Consider the following 14,970-nt stretch of genomic DNA (forward strand, 5'->3'; position numbering starts at 1 on the left):
CATGTTCAGTATTCAAAGATTCAACATTTTAAAGCTGTACTAAGTCAGGGACCTTTTGAAGCCGCTGCTTATGTTATCTTGTTCCTGGATTGCTTCAATATAAATGGGTACATGGGTCCGTGGAATGTGCTCGATTCGTCGGGTCTAGAGTCTAGACTTCAGGCCCAATTTGTTTAATACGGAAATGATTCCCAAGTAGACAACCTAAGTGGTAGTTATAGCCGCGCTGTAGTGGTATCAATAGTAAGTAAAACCTTAATAGGTGATCTCACAAATCTGCATAAGCCTATAATACCTAGCAGAATGGCTAAATATTGGAAAGAATAGTACGTTGATTGGTAAGACATTGTATGCATCTCCACTTTTGCTTAGTATACCATTTGGAAATATATAGTACTCTTTTTTACATGTGGAATCTCTATGGGATAAAAACCTAGGTACCTATATGGAACCTAGGCTAAATCTAATGCCGGGCCTTTATACATTAGGTACCTTAACCTACCTATACCTATAATAAAGACGCCGAGTCCAAAAAGCCATCTTTCTCTCCGTCGACCGGCGATTTCGAGACTTATCCGTCTAGTTGCACTGACGTTTGCTTTTTTTTTTTTTTTTTTCCCCGGCGGCTTACATTAGGTACCTAGGAAATGGCTACGTCTTTAACTCCTCCTTCCGAGGATATGCAAAAGAGTAACTTCGCCTCGTCAAAAGTTACTAACGATGGAGACGTTTCTTCCGAGCGAAACTTCACCGGGGAGGAAGACGAAGAGGAGCAGGAGCAGGAGAATGTTGTCGTGGATACCCTCGCGACTCGTCGGGCTTTAGAGCGACGGCTTAGGCTCAAGGTCGATCTGCGACTTTGTACTATCGCCGGCATACTCTGTTCGCTCAATTTGCTCGATTCGGGAGTTATTAGTTCGGCGTCGGTGACGTCTATGCCGTCCGACTTGGATCTGACCGGCAACAGGTTCAGCGTCAGCATATTCATCTTCACCATATCGAGCATCGCCTTCCAGCTACCGTCGACGTTGGCGGTGCGCACGTTCGGCCCGCGTTTGTGGTTCTCCTTCATTACCTTTTGCTTCGGCCTTATTACCATGTGCACTGCGTTTATCCAGACCTGGCGCCAGATGATTGCCCTGCGCGTGCTCCTCGGTATTTCCATGAGCGGTATTTACCCCGGCCTGACGTACCTGATCTCGACTTGGTACCCGAGGAGGGAGCAGCAGACGCGCTTTGCCTTTCTGCAGACCGGCGAGGTGGTTATCCTAGCCACGGGTAGCATCGTCAACTTCGGACTTAACCAGTTGGACGGTAAAGGTGGTATTGCGGGCTGGCGCTACATGTTCCTGGTGCAAGGGCTGATCTCTATCGTCATCGGATTCGTGACGTATTTCTGGATGGTGGATTTCCCGGAGGAAGCGCATCGATCTTTTTGGTTCCTCACGCCGGAAGAGCAGGAACTTGCCGTCGCCCGCATCAACGCCGACCGCAAAGACGTTGAGCCGGATACGTTTTCGTGGGGTAAGGTTTTCGTACACGCGCGGGATCCGAAGGTCTACGGGTTTGCGTGCATGTTCTTCCTCCTCAACCTAGTATCAACCGCGCTATCGTATTTCTTGCCTATTATTCTGCAGAGCGGTATGGGATTCGACGAGGATCAATCGATTCTACTGTCCGCGCCGCCTTACTACTACGCAGTTATCCCCGTTCTCCTGTCCTCCATTATTGGCGATCGGTTCCGCATCCGCGGCCCCGTTATTATCTTCAACTGCGTCACTTTGATCGTAGGCTTCTGCATGCTTGGATTCGCCGAGCAGGTCACTGTGCGCTACGTCGGGACTTATCTGGCCACCGGCGCATACGTGAGCAACTGGGCGGCTCTCAGCGCCTACCAGGCTAACAACATCGCCGGTCAGTGGAAGCGCGCGTTCACCGCGGCTGCGGTGACGGCCCTGAACGGCGCCGGTGGAATCGCGGGGAGTTTTATCGTACGGTCCCAGGAGGCGCCGCACTATACGACCGCCGTGTGGGTCTCGATCGGGTCGCATATCATAATTATTGCCATCGTAGGCGCTTTCTCGGCCTACTTCTTCTTTGCGAATAGACTTGCCACCCGAGGGAAGATCCTTATAGAGGGCGTGGAAGGCTTTAAGTATACGTACTGATATCTGAACTTTAAAATGCAGTGTATTAGAGCGGAGCGCTATGGTTGGATACATGTTTTTTTATCACGGCAAGGTCCTGGAGCTTCTTCAGAAGCATGGCTACCTCCTATATAAACAACGACGTAACGCTTTACGAATAATGTCACCATCTAAGCTGCCTACCTAGGTGCCTATAAAAGTAGAGTCATTGAGAATTGATACCTATTAGATGATATAAATCCCCGAGTCTGATGCGGGTCTGATAAGATTACGAATTGAAAGATGACAATTCGCGGTGGTGAATTCCAACTAGAAATATCTCATGACTATCATCAAATCATATGGCCTGCGCCTTATTCCCCTTGAGTCTATCTTCGTGATTCGTCGTTAGTCTTTGAGGCCAGCTCAAAGAGCACATAAGGTGTGCTGGTCTCCCAGTAGCGGTGGAAGATACCCCTGATTATTCGTCGCAATCAAATCGTTCCCGTTCGCACTCCTTCTGATCCCCCAGGAGTAGCTCTTTAGCCTGCTCGCGGGCGCGCCGGTCTCGTCTGCACTCATCGCGCGGCGACCTGCGAGCCGCACCCGCACCTCGTCGCGCAACCACGAGCCGGGCGAGCCTCCCCACCGCGACGAAGGTGCTCAGCAAAGCTTTCGTTCCCGGACCATCCGACTTCTGCCGATCTCTTCTCTCGACTTCTTCCTCGGCAAGAATATTATCAAAGTCGGTATTATTATTATTATTATTATTATTATTATTATATCTCGGTGGCTCGTCCTTGCTATCGTTGTCGCTGCTCGAGCTCACGACTCGCTCCGGCCGCGACACGCATTTCAGGGGGCCGTTATATCTCCCGACCCAGATGCTCCCGTCGGACGTGTCGAAGAACGTGTACTCCTGGTCGTCGGCGTCGTACCCGATGCGCTTGACGCCGTGCGGGAGGCGCTCCTCGTCTGTGTCGAGATGTGACCAGCGGCCCATTTTTTTTGGACTTCCTTATAATAATTATTACTTAAAATTCCTCACAAAAGTTCTTTTGTCCGTCAAGTTCTCATTCTGCAAGTTGGGATACCTTAGATACCAAGTAGGTATTCGATGAGGCGGATGACGGGGCGGTACTATGGAATATTGGTAGTGGCACCACTTGTTCAGGGCGGGAGGATTGCGGTAACCGCCATGCATGCTTGGCTGGATGGATGGCCAATGAAGAGGTGAGGCCTATATCTCGCATACGGGTATCTTTCATAGATGTGGGATTATGTGCCCATACCGTAGGTACTACATGACTTCTTATCATCATACTGCGTAAAAAGGGGGGCTTACAGACATCTATACATTCGCCTAAGAAAGGTGTAGGATCTGATACATCTTGTTGTCCTACAATTATATGAAAGCCAGTGTATACCCATATATCGGAACGAGTTCTCCTTTAAGTATATCATATTATCCAGATTGATGTTTGTTTACTAAGATCTTTCACGGTAAAATAAAAATACCGAAAATATTATAAGCACTTGGAAAATACAGCCCCCAAACCCGGACTGTAGCTTTGGCTAATCGCCAAGAATTCAGCTTGAATGTTTTTTTACCATTCGGTACTACTGTCTTATCTTCCCGCTGAGCGAATAGGATATCAAGTTTTTCATATGCCTGATAATGTTTACATAGGACGACCTATAACTCCCATTTACCAACAATGATAATGAGGAGGAAGAACGATATATCAAGGATCATGGAACTGTACGGTATATCAACAAGAAGTAGTGATTCGCACTTTATGCAGGAACGCTTAAAGCAGGCTGATTTCCCCTTTTGATTATGCTTTACTTTTTTTAGGCGTCTAGACTAGATTCACCCAGCCTGCAGCACCAGTTGGCCACAGCCAACATGATGTGCTACAAGCAAAACCGAGTAGCTGGCTTTAGGGCTGTTGGGAGGTCACGATCTTTCGGGAGGTAAGGGATACCCAAAAATAGCGTGCTAAACAAACGCAGTTAATTTCTTTCTCGTTTCCCTGGTTTCGTCTCGAATCGGAGAATTCTTTTTGAGTGGCGATATTATGAAGTCTAGACGTACGGCCACGAGAAATCTACTTCTATAAGCGGGAGTCGGTTCCCCATGCCGAACTAACGTAAGAACCTATAGTTTACCAGAGAACTTCCCGGCGGCGTTTCACACGTGATTTACATGTCGGCATCTAGGTACCTTAGCCGAAAATAGTAGCGTGATCGATGTAGCAGAAGAACTTGGGACATCTAGATCTTGTATTGGTTTCTTTCAGAATTGGGCCATACCAAAGCTGTATTGCCAATTGGTAATATTATGTTTGCGTTGACAGGAAAGTTAATTAGTGACATACCTCGAGAAATGAGGCTCAAAAATACAATCTATCCCGGGACCCTACGAAGCGTACTGTAGAAGTCTAGATCCATGCCGAACGTGAGGTTTCTAGGATACTCGGCATTCAGGGGACCGCAACACCTAGGTACTTTGATTTAATTAACTAGGTGCACAACCTGTCGGCCAATACTACCCAAATCACTCAGGTTTGCTAAAATTGATATTAAATGAATTTGCTCTTGTATGCGAAGTTTGCGCCACATAACGCAGCCAACCCTTTGCCGACAGGATGGATGTTACCTCGCAGATCCTTGGGCTTCATTAGGTAGGTATCACTGCTGTTTGTGCTTGCAGGAGGTCTTTATAACTTCCAACAGAGATATATTAATAAATTGTACCTAACGTATCATTGGCTTGAAACCCTTACCATCACAAGTAGGTTCTACGTGTTATTAAAGCAGCAAGATGACTGCTGTATTTCATCATTAACCTGGCCGACCAACACACTTAAAGACATGATCCGCAATATTCCTTTAGACTTTGGCGTCCTTTTCAGGCCCCCGCATTCCCCTAACTGCGCTACCTCGTGGGAGTCTACGTAAGAGTTGTTACCTAACTGGGAAGCCAAGTCGTGAGCCTAGGCACATGTAATTGGTATTCTACTCCAAGATTTCCCTTGGCATTGTGATTTTTAGTTATGTAGTACTAATCCCACAGCAGACTTCTCTGTTGTCAGCGTAGACAAAGAGCGAGTCTTGGTCATTTGCTATGAAATATTTTCCACGCAGCCAATCTCGGCACCGTTTCAACAATGGATCGATTCCTTTTCGTGTAACTGTAGTAGCCATGCCAATGATAGCTAACACCCTTCCGATTGTCAGCGTTCTGTAATCTCCCTCTGAAGGATCCTCGCTCGGTCATACCAGTCGAGTTTAATCCCACGTTTTTCCTTTGGTTCCTGAGCAGCAGCAAATCTAGATTCCGATCTACTAAACAAGAAGGTTTACCTTGTACTCGTCGGCATTATTCCATCTTGTTAACTCCGCTAATTCATCAGCACCCGGGGCGTTTTCTTCCCCATGCGCTAAGTAGAACAACCAATAGTCAACAAGGTATTTCTTTTCAATACCAGGTAGCTACCTAACCTAAGGTAGTTTGACACTATCTACACACAAGCTTAGGTAGACACTAGTAAGGTTCCTCGTTCTTATGCACAAGGAAGTTCTGCGAGTTACCCCGGCTAACCCCTCGTTCCCCAAGCTCTTCTCCCCACGGGGGTTCGCCCCGTGACAGCTTATGGCCTAGACTAGTCGACGTCGACCAGGACTATAAAAGCAACACTCCTGGTTACCCCATCTACTTCTATCATTCCTCCCTGTTCGGGCAAGTAACTAATATGAAGGCTTCAATCATGGATCGCGACCAAGAAAAGGCGGACTTTGAAGTGAACCAATTCGAAGGGGAAAAGGCCCAATCACCAAATATTATCGATGATGGCATAGATGAAAAGGAAGGGAAGAAGATCATATGGCAACTCGATCGCCGGCTAGTCACCTTGGTCGGTGTCTTGTATTGCATCAGTCTTATGGATCGGACCAATTTGTCTGCTGCTGCTATCGCTGGAATGAACGAAGAGTTGCATCTTGTTGGCGAGCGCTATGTGAGACTTATTTTACCCTCAAACATATTCCTCACCTTATTTTGCTAATCAATTCCCACTTCCAGTCGGTTGTGACCCTGGTCTTCTTCATTACCTACATTATATTCCAGCCCCCGTCGACTGTTCTTATCCGTAATATTGGCCCACGCATCTACCTGCCGTCCATTACTTTGGCATGGGGTGCCGTCATGATTGGGTTCGGATTCAGTCCTACGTACGAAGTTCTCCTGGGTCTCCGACTGGTACTTGGTGCTTTCGAGGCTGGCTATTTCCCCGGGTGTACATATTTGCTGTACGTATAAACACCACTATAGCTTGCTCTCTTCTAGTCCTTGATACCACTTGGAACTAATAATGGCTTACCTGTAGGTCTACGTGGTATACTCGATGTAAGTTTCAATCCGCACAGGCCACATAGCACCGGCTATAATGAGAAATATATATCTAACAAAAGGGATAGTTGAGATGGGAAGACGATATTCAGTCTTTTACCTTGTTGGTTCTGTTGCTTCAGCTTTCTCGTAAGTAAACTCTCAAGCTGCCAATTCGTCAGCAAAGCCTGCAAAGGGGCGTTTGTTAACTGAGGACGTCCAGAGGAATTCTCGCATTTGGTTTGATGCAACTGGACGGCAAAGCGGGCCTTGGTGGTTGGCGATGGATCTTTATTATCGAAGGTATTTTATAACCATCGGCATTATGAAGTATGTCTCGAAAGCTGATCAAAATTCCGTCTAGGTGTCATAACATGTCTTCTCGCCTTTCTTGGTTTCTGGCTCTTAGTTGACTTCCCCGACTCCAAGCGAAAGTCTTGGCGGTTCTTGAATGAAAGACAACGCGCGTGGGTCGTCATGCGAGTCAATGCGGACCGCGGCGATGTAGCAGTCCCCAAGTTTAGGCTCAGTCTGTTCTTAAGGAGTGGTCTAGATCTAAGAGTCTGGTGAGCTTATTTGACTAGCAGCAGCACTACTTCTTCCGTGACGATATCTAGTACATTGAGTTACGATGTTTTAGTAGGTATTTCTTTAACTAACACTTCATTAGGGGATACGGCTTGATCGCCTTCTGTACAAATACTCTTACCTATTCGTTGGCCTACTTCTTGCCCCTTATCCTCTATACAAATTTGGGATTTTCACGCGGTCAGGCTGCGTGCCTCATCGCCCCGCCGTATGCGTTCTCCGGCTTTTACATGTACTTCATGGGCTGGTTCGGAGACCGTTACCATCTGCGTGGCCCCGTCGTGGTCATTAACTTCGTTGTCGCACTCATCGGGCTCCCTATTCTCGGATGGCACCCCACGAGCGGCGTTCGATATTTTGGATCGTTCCTCGTGACGGCCGGATCGTCTGCCAATGTTCCAGGGTCGCTCGCGTATCAAGCCAACAATATTCGGGGACAATGGAAGCGAGCTTTTTGTAGTGCGTTATGGGTCGTAGGCGCCAGTATTGGCGGCATTGCTAGTAGTTTGGTCTTTAGGTAAAGTTACCGCTTTGCACTACCTACATGCTTAACTCATACTGATAATAAACTAGGTCACAAGATGCTGCTACTGGGTATAGACCTGGATTGTATGCGTGCATAGCATGTTGCCTGCTAGCAATCATTGTCGTCGGCCTGTTAGACTTCTCCTTTTACATCGATAACAAGAAAGCCGACCGAGGAGAAAAGCAACTTGAAGTAACTGATGTGAGAATCCCATTTCTATGAAAGCTAAATTCAGAACTGACATATTATATAGGAGGGACCCCAACCTAACTTCCGCTACACCTATTAGAGTAGCGTCCTATTTTGTCTCACCCAAGAAGTGTCAAAGTGTGGTAACTTATATAGTCTAGGAGGAAATTTCTTGAAATAGTACGCTACCTTAGGAAATTGTGTAAATATTATTCAAATGTTTAGGCCTACGCGAGTTATTCTATTGCTAAGGCATGCCATATGGCTTTTTAGTACAACTGTAGTTACGGATGGGCAGCCTTAAACTAAGATTCCCACGATCCAAGAGCGACAATATTTTAAGACTTTCTTAATATTATAGCGTTCCAAGTTGAAGTAGGAACATTAAAAAATTAAATTTGAGGGACTTTTAGCAAGAGAATGGAATACTTACAGTGATCTACCATTCTTATCCGCACACTTCACTATAACCTCACCAAAACGGACCAAGTTGACTCTACGATTAAACTACCTAGAAAAAGAAAGCAAAATCTGAACTTGAATTAATTATTTGATGCTTAAATTTATTGCTTCTAGTTTTTTAACTTCATCTAAAATGTCTTACGTTGAAATCGATTCACTAGAATATTCTCTCCACCAAGAAGTTTGCTTATTTGTTAGAAAAGATTATATACCTCTGTCCTCAATTCCTACACGATACTATATACCATATTCAACGTGAATTAACCCAATGATGTCATTAGTATATGGAACCTGTAAATTTGTATTCAAGATGACAATATTCATAATTTTACGATTTATTTTAGTATACTCTGCCTTGGTAAAGACTCAGGGGTCACGAACGGAGTTATGAACACGTCTGCCTTCGTTCTCGTTCTCGCTCTCGTTCTCAAAGCTCATAACCACTATATAAAATAGTGTCAAGCGAATGACTCACATACTAGACAGAATGTAATAGTCTAACTAGGATACTAAAATCCTAAGTTATGCGTCAGATAGAAGTCCGCACAATACACCGAAATACTCGGAGCATACTCCGTTTATTTCGGCATATTAGTTTGGACTCGGGGATAACAGCAACATCAACCATATACGTCTTATGGCGACTTGAAAAACTATTTAAAGTCTTGTATCACACTGCTCAAATTGATCTAGAGAAATGTATATTACTTAAGTAACTATCTTGTATTCTTAGGTCTTCAAATTATCTAGTCGTACATTACTTTGCTTTAAGAACTCAAGTTCTCAATATTCTTTTTGGTAGAGTTCCTCCCTCACCATGGCACCCTTAAGATCTGTTTCCGAACTTGCATCCATAATCGAAAGAAACACACGAACTCTAGAAGATGGAATGAAAGGATCTCCTGGGGCCCAATTCTCTGTCTCGTTCGGAGCACCACCGCTGGTTGGCTTGTCCTCTGCACTTGAGGGTACCCATGATGAGCTCCTGGAGACGATCGAAGAGTTACGAGTCCGACTTCAAGGTCCAATGGGCTATTTCATATCATTTATGCTCCCGGCGGTATGTACTTACTACCTACTAACCTATCCTTGGTTCTGAAGTCGTCGTAAATGTGCTAGGTTGCTAACTCGCGTGATGAAGGCCGCGGCGGTAGCTGTTTTCAAAGCTTTATATGCATTTGACATCGCCTCTCATGTTCCTGTTGCACCCAACGCAGAGATATCGTACAAAGATCTCGCAAAAAGCTGCGGTATTCCAGAGGACGATACTCGTCGCATAGTTCAAACTGCTATCACTTTTCACATTTTCGAAGAAGTTACTCCCGACGTGTCCGTCAAACACAATGCCATCTCATCGGTATTTACCTCTCCCGAGATGAAGGACATATTAGGTCTATATGCTGAGGAGCAGTTGTCCGGTGTTGTCAAGCTCGTCGAAAGCATTCGGAGGTTCCCAGGCAGCGGGGAACCCGGTCACTCAGCCTCGGTATTAGCTTTCAGAGAAGAGAAAGCAGTGAAAGAGATAGGCATCAACAGAGAAGAGATTGCTGATCCGACCAAGAATTTCTTCGACTATATTGCCGAAGACGAGAAACGTGTTGCCCGTTTCCGATCAGCCATGGGCGTGTCTACCAAGGCCCCAGGCTTTACCTCGTCATACTTTGTGAAGACTTTACCGTGGGCGGACAAGGATCAGTGTCCAGAGACTGTTGTGGATATTGGTGGAGCTGGTGGTGAAGTAATCCAGAGCAGTATGATCATCCCGAAGCCAAGCCTGAGTCCCTCCAGCACCTTAAGTACCTTCATGGAGGTACATATATACTGAAATATCAGCCTTACATGAACCGCGACCGCCCTTTCTACAATGTTCGAGTTTGAGGTTTTGCTAACCACTGACGTTGCAGTACTACGTGCCTATCCCAACGTCAAGAAGGGTATGGTGCTGGATCTCCCGGAAGTTATCGCCGACGCCAAAGTCCCCGAGGATCTCAGCGACAGACTCGAGTACAAGAGCTACAACTTTCTCACGGAGAAGGTGACACATGATGCGGATGCCTATGTATTTCGCCATATTTTCCACGACTGGAGCGATCAGTACGCCACAAAAATCTTTAAGAACTTGGTTCCAGCTCTCAAGAAGGGTAGCAAGATCTGGCTCGCCGAAGTTGTACTTCCCAACTTGAGTGAGAAGGACCGGCTAAAAGACCGGCTGCAGAGGTTAGCTATGGATTTCCCCTTAAAGATTATTTCTGCCCGATAGCGTCTAACACGGATCCCAGAAGCGCGGATATCCTCATGAAATCAGGATTCAACGGCAAAGAACGTAGCAAGCGAAATTGGGAAAGTGTCCTGGCTGCATCCGATGAGAGGCTTCGGATTGTAAGCATCGCAAAGCCTGAAGGTGCTCATGACTCTGTTATTGAGATTGTGTTTGACGATTGAAACTGGTGGATGATGAAATGTAGATGTGTATGAGCACGGATTTAGAACGTTGTACCTTTGTAAGTAACTGTAAATTAGAATCTAGAAGAGAACTCTCCAAGACAATTATTTTGCATTTGTTGTGTGTTGCGATTTGTGAATACTTGCTTGCTATGGGAAGAGTGTATTATAAGAAGTACCTATCTTAAGGTACCTTAGGTACTAGGCAGGTATGCAAAAGAGAAAGACGTTTTTTTTTTTTTTTTTTTTTTTTTTTTTTTCACAATCACTCATGCTCAAGAGAGAGCAAAGGAGCACTTACCTAGTATGTGGTACCTATGTACAACATATGCATGAAGTACTTCGGTCGTACCAAGCGCCCCTCAATTTATCCTTATCGATAAAGAAGCATCTCTCCCAAAAAGTTTCAACTCTGCATCTTGCTTGTGCCTGGGAACTTTTCTCAAGCATCAAACAATTTCGCTTCGGAGGATAATGCGAATTTACCATCGCATTTCAATATGGTTGCCGAAACTGAGGTGCGCGACGCACCAACAGGTAGCCCTGAGGGCAATGGACCTCAAGCTACCTCCAGTCTACCTGCAAACTCAGAATCGCAGGCCGATTCAAACACTGCAAAGTCAAACCGTCGCGATGACCGAAATTGGCACGCCAACAAAAAGCTCAACTCCAACGGCCGACGTCGAGGCCATGACTCCCACGGAAGGGGCAATGGGCGCGGCGGGGACAGGTAAGCCTTAGTTTCAGCAGAATCACTCTACAAATCCGTACCAATGCCGACATCTAACTAGTCCCCAGTCGTGGACCTAAAGATAAGCGCGAGCGCAACGAGAAAGGCTGGCAAGAAAGGAAGCGTAGGAGAGTCGAAGAGAATGGCAATGGTGTAGCAAACACCGAGCAGAGCTACATGAATATTCAGTTCCCCGAAGAGGAAATCGCAGCCGAAGAGCGCAGGCCGAAGCGCAAAGTCGCCGTTATGATTGGATATGCTGGTACCGGGTACCATGGTTTGCAGATCAATCATAAGGAAAAGACGATCGAGGGAGATATATTCGCGGCGCTGGTTGCCGCTAAAGCCATCTCAAAAGCCAATGCCGACGACCCCAGGAAATCCAGCTTTGTGCGATGCGCGAGGACCGATAAAGGTGTACACGCCGCCGGTAATATGATTTCTCTCAAGTTGATCATTGAGGACCCGGACGTTGTGAAGAACATCAACGATAATCTGCCGCCCCAAATCCGCGTTTGGGGTATCCAACGCACAAACAATGCCTTCAGTTGTTACCAATCATGCGACTCCAGATGGTACGAGTACTTGATGCCGAGCTATTGCTTGTTACCTCCTCATCCTGAGAGCTACCTCGGCAAGAAGGTTCTCGAATCCATCAAGGAAAAGGGCCTCGAGGAAGAATATGCGCAGCGTCTAGGCGAAGTCAAGGATTACTGGGAAGAAGTATACAAGAACGACATCCAACCTATTTTGGATAGCTTGGATCCTAAGATCCGGGAAACCGTCATACGGCGCATGCACACATCCGATGAAGCATCAGGCGGTAAAAACTCAGAGGAGGAAGGGGAGTCCAAGCCTTCGGAAGAATCCACAAACAGCTTATCTGAGATTAAGGACGGAATGGCTGTGGATGAAAAGCCTACTGATGTACCCGACTCAGCAAATAATGCTTCGGTAGAGAGCTCGACTGTAGGAGAAGAGTTAGCCACAGAAGCGGCAGAAGCGGCAGATACACCGATGGCTGGGACCGAGAATACCAATGAACCGGAACCTGCCAAATCCAAGGAAATCCATCCTGTGGACAGCGCCCTAAAGCAAATCAAAGCTGCGTACATAGCCGCAAAGAGACGCTATCGAGTCACTCCCGAGCGACTGTCTCAGCTTCAACAAGCACTCGATCGATATATCGGCACCAAAAACTTCCACAATTACACGATCCAGAAGAGTCATTCCGACCCCTCGGCGAAACGCACCATCAGATCCTTCGTCGCAAACCCCGAGCCCGTCCAGATCAACGACACCCAATGGCTTTCCCTCAAGGTCCACGGACAATCATTCATGATGCACCAGATCCGCAAGATGGTCGGCATGGCCGTCCTCGTCACGCGCTGCGCCACCCCCCTATCGCGCATCGACGAGAGCTACGGGACTGCTCGCATCAGTATCCCCAAGGCACCTAGTCTGGGACTACTCTTGGAGCGGCCCGTATTCGAGAACTACAACAAGCGCGCCAGGGAGCAGTTAAACTTAGCCGAGCTCGACTTCAGCAACTACGAGAAGGAGATCCAGGAGTTCAAAGACGAGCATATTTACCGCCGCATCTTCGAGCTAGAGGAGAAGGAGAACTCGTAAGTTAATTTTCTTTCCTTTTTTTTACCCCTTCCTTTCTCTTTGTTACCTATAAGGCGTTAGTAGCATTTATATATATACCTTGTACATACATCTGACGCTTTACTAACACGAGTCTTTCTAGGTTCCACACATTCTTCCATCAAATCGACAACTACAAGGAGGGCTACTTCCTCTGGGTCACTGCGGGAGGTATAGAGGCGGCGGAGCAGAGGGTTGGACAAGCAGAATCGATACCTAAGGAACTCGAGGAGGAGCTCGGAGATGATGGGGAGGAGAATCCGGACGAATGCGAGGGCTGATTGTACCCTGTTTATAGAGGCCGGTTTGCGTATGCATGACGTATGGTATTATCCAAGAGCTAGGTACCTATGCTATCGGCTGGAAGCTAGGTCCATCTAATTCCATGATACAAATTCACAAATAAGAGCAAGGAGGAGGAATAATCACGTCTTTGCTCAGAGAATAGTCTGTATATATATTCAAAGACTTAAATGAGATTGTCCAACCCAAAAGAGAGGTAATACGTACCAGCATCGGTGACTATCTGGTTTGTTCAATCCTATCCATCTCTAGAGCTTATATGGGTTGATAAAGCGGCAGAAGGGTATCTAAGTCATTGCCGCATCGTATATCCGCCAACTCCCTTACCCAACGCAGTCCACAGTTAACCATTATGGGCGCACGTGCAACACCTACTTAGAGCCAGTGCTCTTGGCCTAATTACCACCCTTCTTACCACCCTTCTTATCTTGCTTGACCTTGACCTTGACCTTCGCCTTAGTTTTGTCGACAGCGCCAGTCTTCCGCCCAGAACGCCTCCTCGTCCTCCTCGTACTCCTAGGGGCGGGGGGAGGACAGCTCACCTCCGGCCCTGGCGGCGTTTTCCCTGCGGACGGCGGCCTCGCGCATCTCGAGGGCCTGGTCGTACAGCCGCACGACCTCCGCGGCGCGCTTGTCGAGCTCGGCCTCGCGGGAGTCGTTCTCGCCGGGCTGGCGCAGGGGTCCGCGGATCCAGAGCGCTTTCATCTCCCGGGTGATGGCCAGGAGGCCTTGGATCTCGGAGATCTGGTGGAGGGGGGGAAGGGGGGGTGGGGGGTTAGCCGGAATGGTCTGGTAAAAGAGAAGAATACGAGAGGATTTGGTATGTTAGGTAGCTAGGAGGAAGAGGTGCGTACCAGGGCAGCGCACTCGGTCTCCATAGTCATGCGGTTGAGCGCGGCAAGCTCGAGGACATTGCCGCTTTCGGAAATAGGTGCCGTGGCAGCCATGACCATGTTGCGGAAGTGCGACAGGATCTGCGCGATGGCGCGGTTGTGACGGTCTAGTAGCATGCTGTGGTTAGCTTTATTCTGCTGTGATTTCTGGCGTAGTTTTCTGGCGCAGTTTTCATTCTTCTTTGGGTTGGGGTCCATGATGATAATAATGTCGTTGTTGTTGGCCAAAAGATCAGATCCTTCAATGAAGCAATTGTATGTGGCTGTTATCGTAGCCTAAAGTATATGGATGCCCATGCGGTGATGTTACAGTGCTATGCATGCAGGACCATGAAAGAAAAAAGTGCGATGAAAAAAAACAAAAAAACGAGGCAACGTACCTAGAATGCTAGAATGATCCCTTCGATTCATTTTTTCTTTTACTACGTTAATGGATGCTTTGAAGGGTAGTGGCCACCTGGAGTTGGAAAGAACAAGTTGTACGCGATCAAGGCGTATACGCGATGTTTCGGCAGTGGGGAATTTTGTTTTGGATTCTTAAACCATTGGAGCTAAGGTAAGAGCATATAATAATTCGTGATCCGGAAAGCATAAATTGCGTGTAGCTCTTTCTTCTTATCATTGGATTAGATACGGCTTCATGTTTGATTAATCTTAGGTAAGGTAAG

General features: G+C 47.0%; 6 protein-coding genes across 6 annotated transcripts; 4 read left to right on the forward strand and 2 right to left on the reverse strand.

Moving 5' to 3' along the window:
- Window positions 1-502: 502 nt before the first annotated feature.
- On the forward strand, window positions 503-2,388 carry F4812DRAFT_324466 (putative MFS transporter). The gene has a single exon (XM_047931493.1). The coding sequence runs from the start codon at window positions 648-650 to the stop codon at window positions 2,166-2,168; it is 1,521 nt and encodes a 506-aa protein (XP_047791595.1). The 5' UTR covers window positions 503-647; the 3' UTR covers window positions 2,169-2,388.
- F4812DRAFT_324467 (uncharacterized protein) lies at window positions 2,389-3,476 on the reverse strand. The gene has a single exon (XM_047931494.1). It carries the CDS (start codon window positions 3,127-3,129, stop codon window positions 2,608-2,610), a length of 522 nt encoding a protein of 173 aa, XP_047791596.1. The 5' UTR covers window positions 3,130-3,476; the 3' UTR covers window positions 2,389-2,607.
- A 2,180-nt stretch (window positions 3,477-5,656) lies between these two features.
- On the forward strand, window positions 5,657-8,362 carry F4812DRAFT_422599 (MFS general substrate transporter). The gene is made up of 9 exons (XM_047933670.1): window positions 5,657-6,148; window positions 6,214-6,440; window positions 6,518-6,537; window positions 6,609-6,669; window positions 6,743-6,822; window positions 6,884-7,085; window positions 7,190-7,624; window positions 7,681-7,834; window positions 7,887-8,362. Exons 1-9 carry the CDS (start codon window positions 5,885-5,887, stop codon window positions 7,920-7,922), a joined length of 1,479 nt encoding a protein of 492 aa, XP_047791597.1. The 5' UTR covers window positions 5,657-5,884; the 3' UTR covers window positions 7,923-8,362.
- Window positions 8,363-9,101: 739 nt separating this feature from the next.
- On the forward strand, window positions 9,102-10,726 carry F4812DRAFT_457821 (S-adenosyl-L-methionine-dependent methyltransferase; the record flags this gene model as incomplete). The annotated part of the gene is made up of 4 exons (XM_047937246.1): window positions 9,102-9,344; window positions 9,426-10,035; window positions 10,189-10,501; window positions 10,564-10,726. The coding sequence occupies 4 exons, from the start codon at window positions 9,102-9,104 to the stop codon at window positions 10,724-10,726; spliced, it is 1,329 nt and encodes a 442-aa protein (XP_047791598.1).
- Window positions 10,727-11,057: 331 nt separating this feature from the next.
- Window positions 11,058-13,537, forward strand: F4812DRAFT_422610 (pseudouridine synthase). The gene is made up of 3 exons (XM_047933671.1): window positions 11,058-11,456; window positions 11,518-13,084; window positions 13,210-13,537. Exons 1-3 carry the CDS (start codon window positions 11,201-11,203, stop codon window positions 13,385-13,387), a joined length of 2,001 nt encoding a protein of 666 aa, XP_047791599.1. The 5' UTR covers window positions 11,058-11,200; the 3' UTR covers window positions 13,388-13,537.
- On the reverse strand, window positions 13,206-14,807 carry F4812DRAFT_324617 (uncharacterized protein). Its single transcript, XM_047931495.1, has 2 exons — window positions 14,264-14,807; window positions 13,206-14,153 (listed from the first exon to the last, which is right to left on the reverse strand). Exons 1-2 carry the CDS (start codon window positions 14,498-14,500, stop codon window positions 13,926-13,928), a joined length of 465 nt encoding a protein of 154 aa, XP_047791600.1. The 5' UTR covers window positions 14,501-14,807; the 3' UTR covers window positions 13,206-13,925.
- Between the last annotated feature and the right edge of the window lie 163 nt (window positions 14,808-14,970).

This window comes from Daldinia caldariorum (genome assembly GCF_022478825.1).
Source record: "Daldinia caldariorum strain CBS 122874 unplaced genomic scaffold F4812scaffold_5, whole genome shotgun sequence".
Taxonomy (NCBI): Eukaryota; Fungi; Ascomycota; class Sordariomycetes; order Xylariales; family Hypoxylaceae; genus Daldinia; species Daldinia caldariorum.

Excerpts from the sequence above, each read along its gene's own strand:
- F4812DRAFT_422610 (XM_047933671.1), top strand. The coding sequence starts at position 11,201 with ATGCGAATTTACCATCGCATTTCAATATGGTTGCCGAAACTGAGGTGC. Across the intron at positions 11,457-11,517 it reads AATGGGCGCGGCGGGGACAG|TCCCCAGTCGTGGACCTAAA; the intron begins GTAAGCCTTAGT and ends ACATCTAACTAG. Across the intron at positions 13,085-13,209 it reads CTAGAGGAGAAGGAGAACTC|GTTCCACACATTCTTCCATC; the intron begins GTAAGTTAATTT and ends GAGTCTTTCTAG.
- F4812DRAFT_324467 (XM_047931494.1), bottom strand. The coding sequence starts at position 3,129 with ATGGGCCGCTGGTCACATCTCGACACAGACGAGGAGCGCCTCCCGCAC.
- F4812DRAFT_324466 (XM_047931493.1), top strand. The coding sequence starts at position 648 with ATGGCTACGTCTTTAACTCCTCCTTCCGAGGATATGCAAAAGAGTAAC.
- F4812DRAFT_324617 (XM_047931495.1), bottom strand. The coding sequence starts at position 14,500 with ATGGACCCCAACCCAAAGAAGAATGAAAACTGCGCCAGAAAACTACGC. Across the intron at positions 14,154-14,263 it reads AGACCGAGTGCGCTGCCCTG|ATCTCCGAGATCCAAGGCCT; the intron begins GTACGCACCTCT and ends CCCCTCCACCAG.
- F4812DRAFT_422599 (XM_047933670.1), top strand. The coding sequence starts at position 5,885 with ATGAAGGCTTCAATCATGGATCGCGACCAAGAAAAGGCGGACTTTGAA. Across the intron at positions 6,441-6,517 it reads CCCGGGTGTACATATTTGCT|GTCTACGTGGTATACTCGAT; the intron begins GTACGTATAAAC and ends GCTTACCTGTAG. Across the intron at positions 6,670-6,742 it reads TCTGTTGCTTCAGCTTTCTC|AGGAATTCTCGCATTTGGTT; the intron begins GTAAGTAAACTC and ends GAGGACGTCCAG.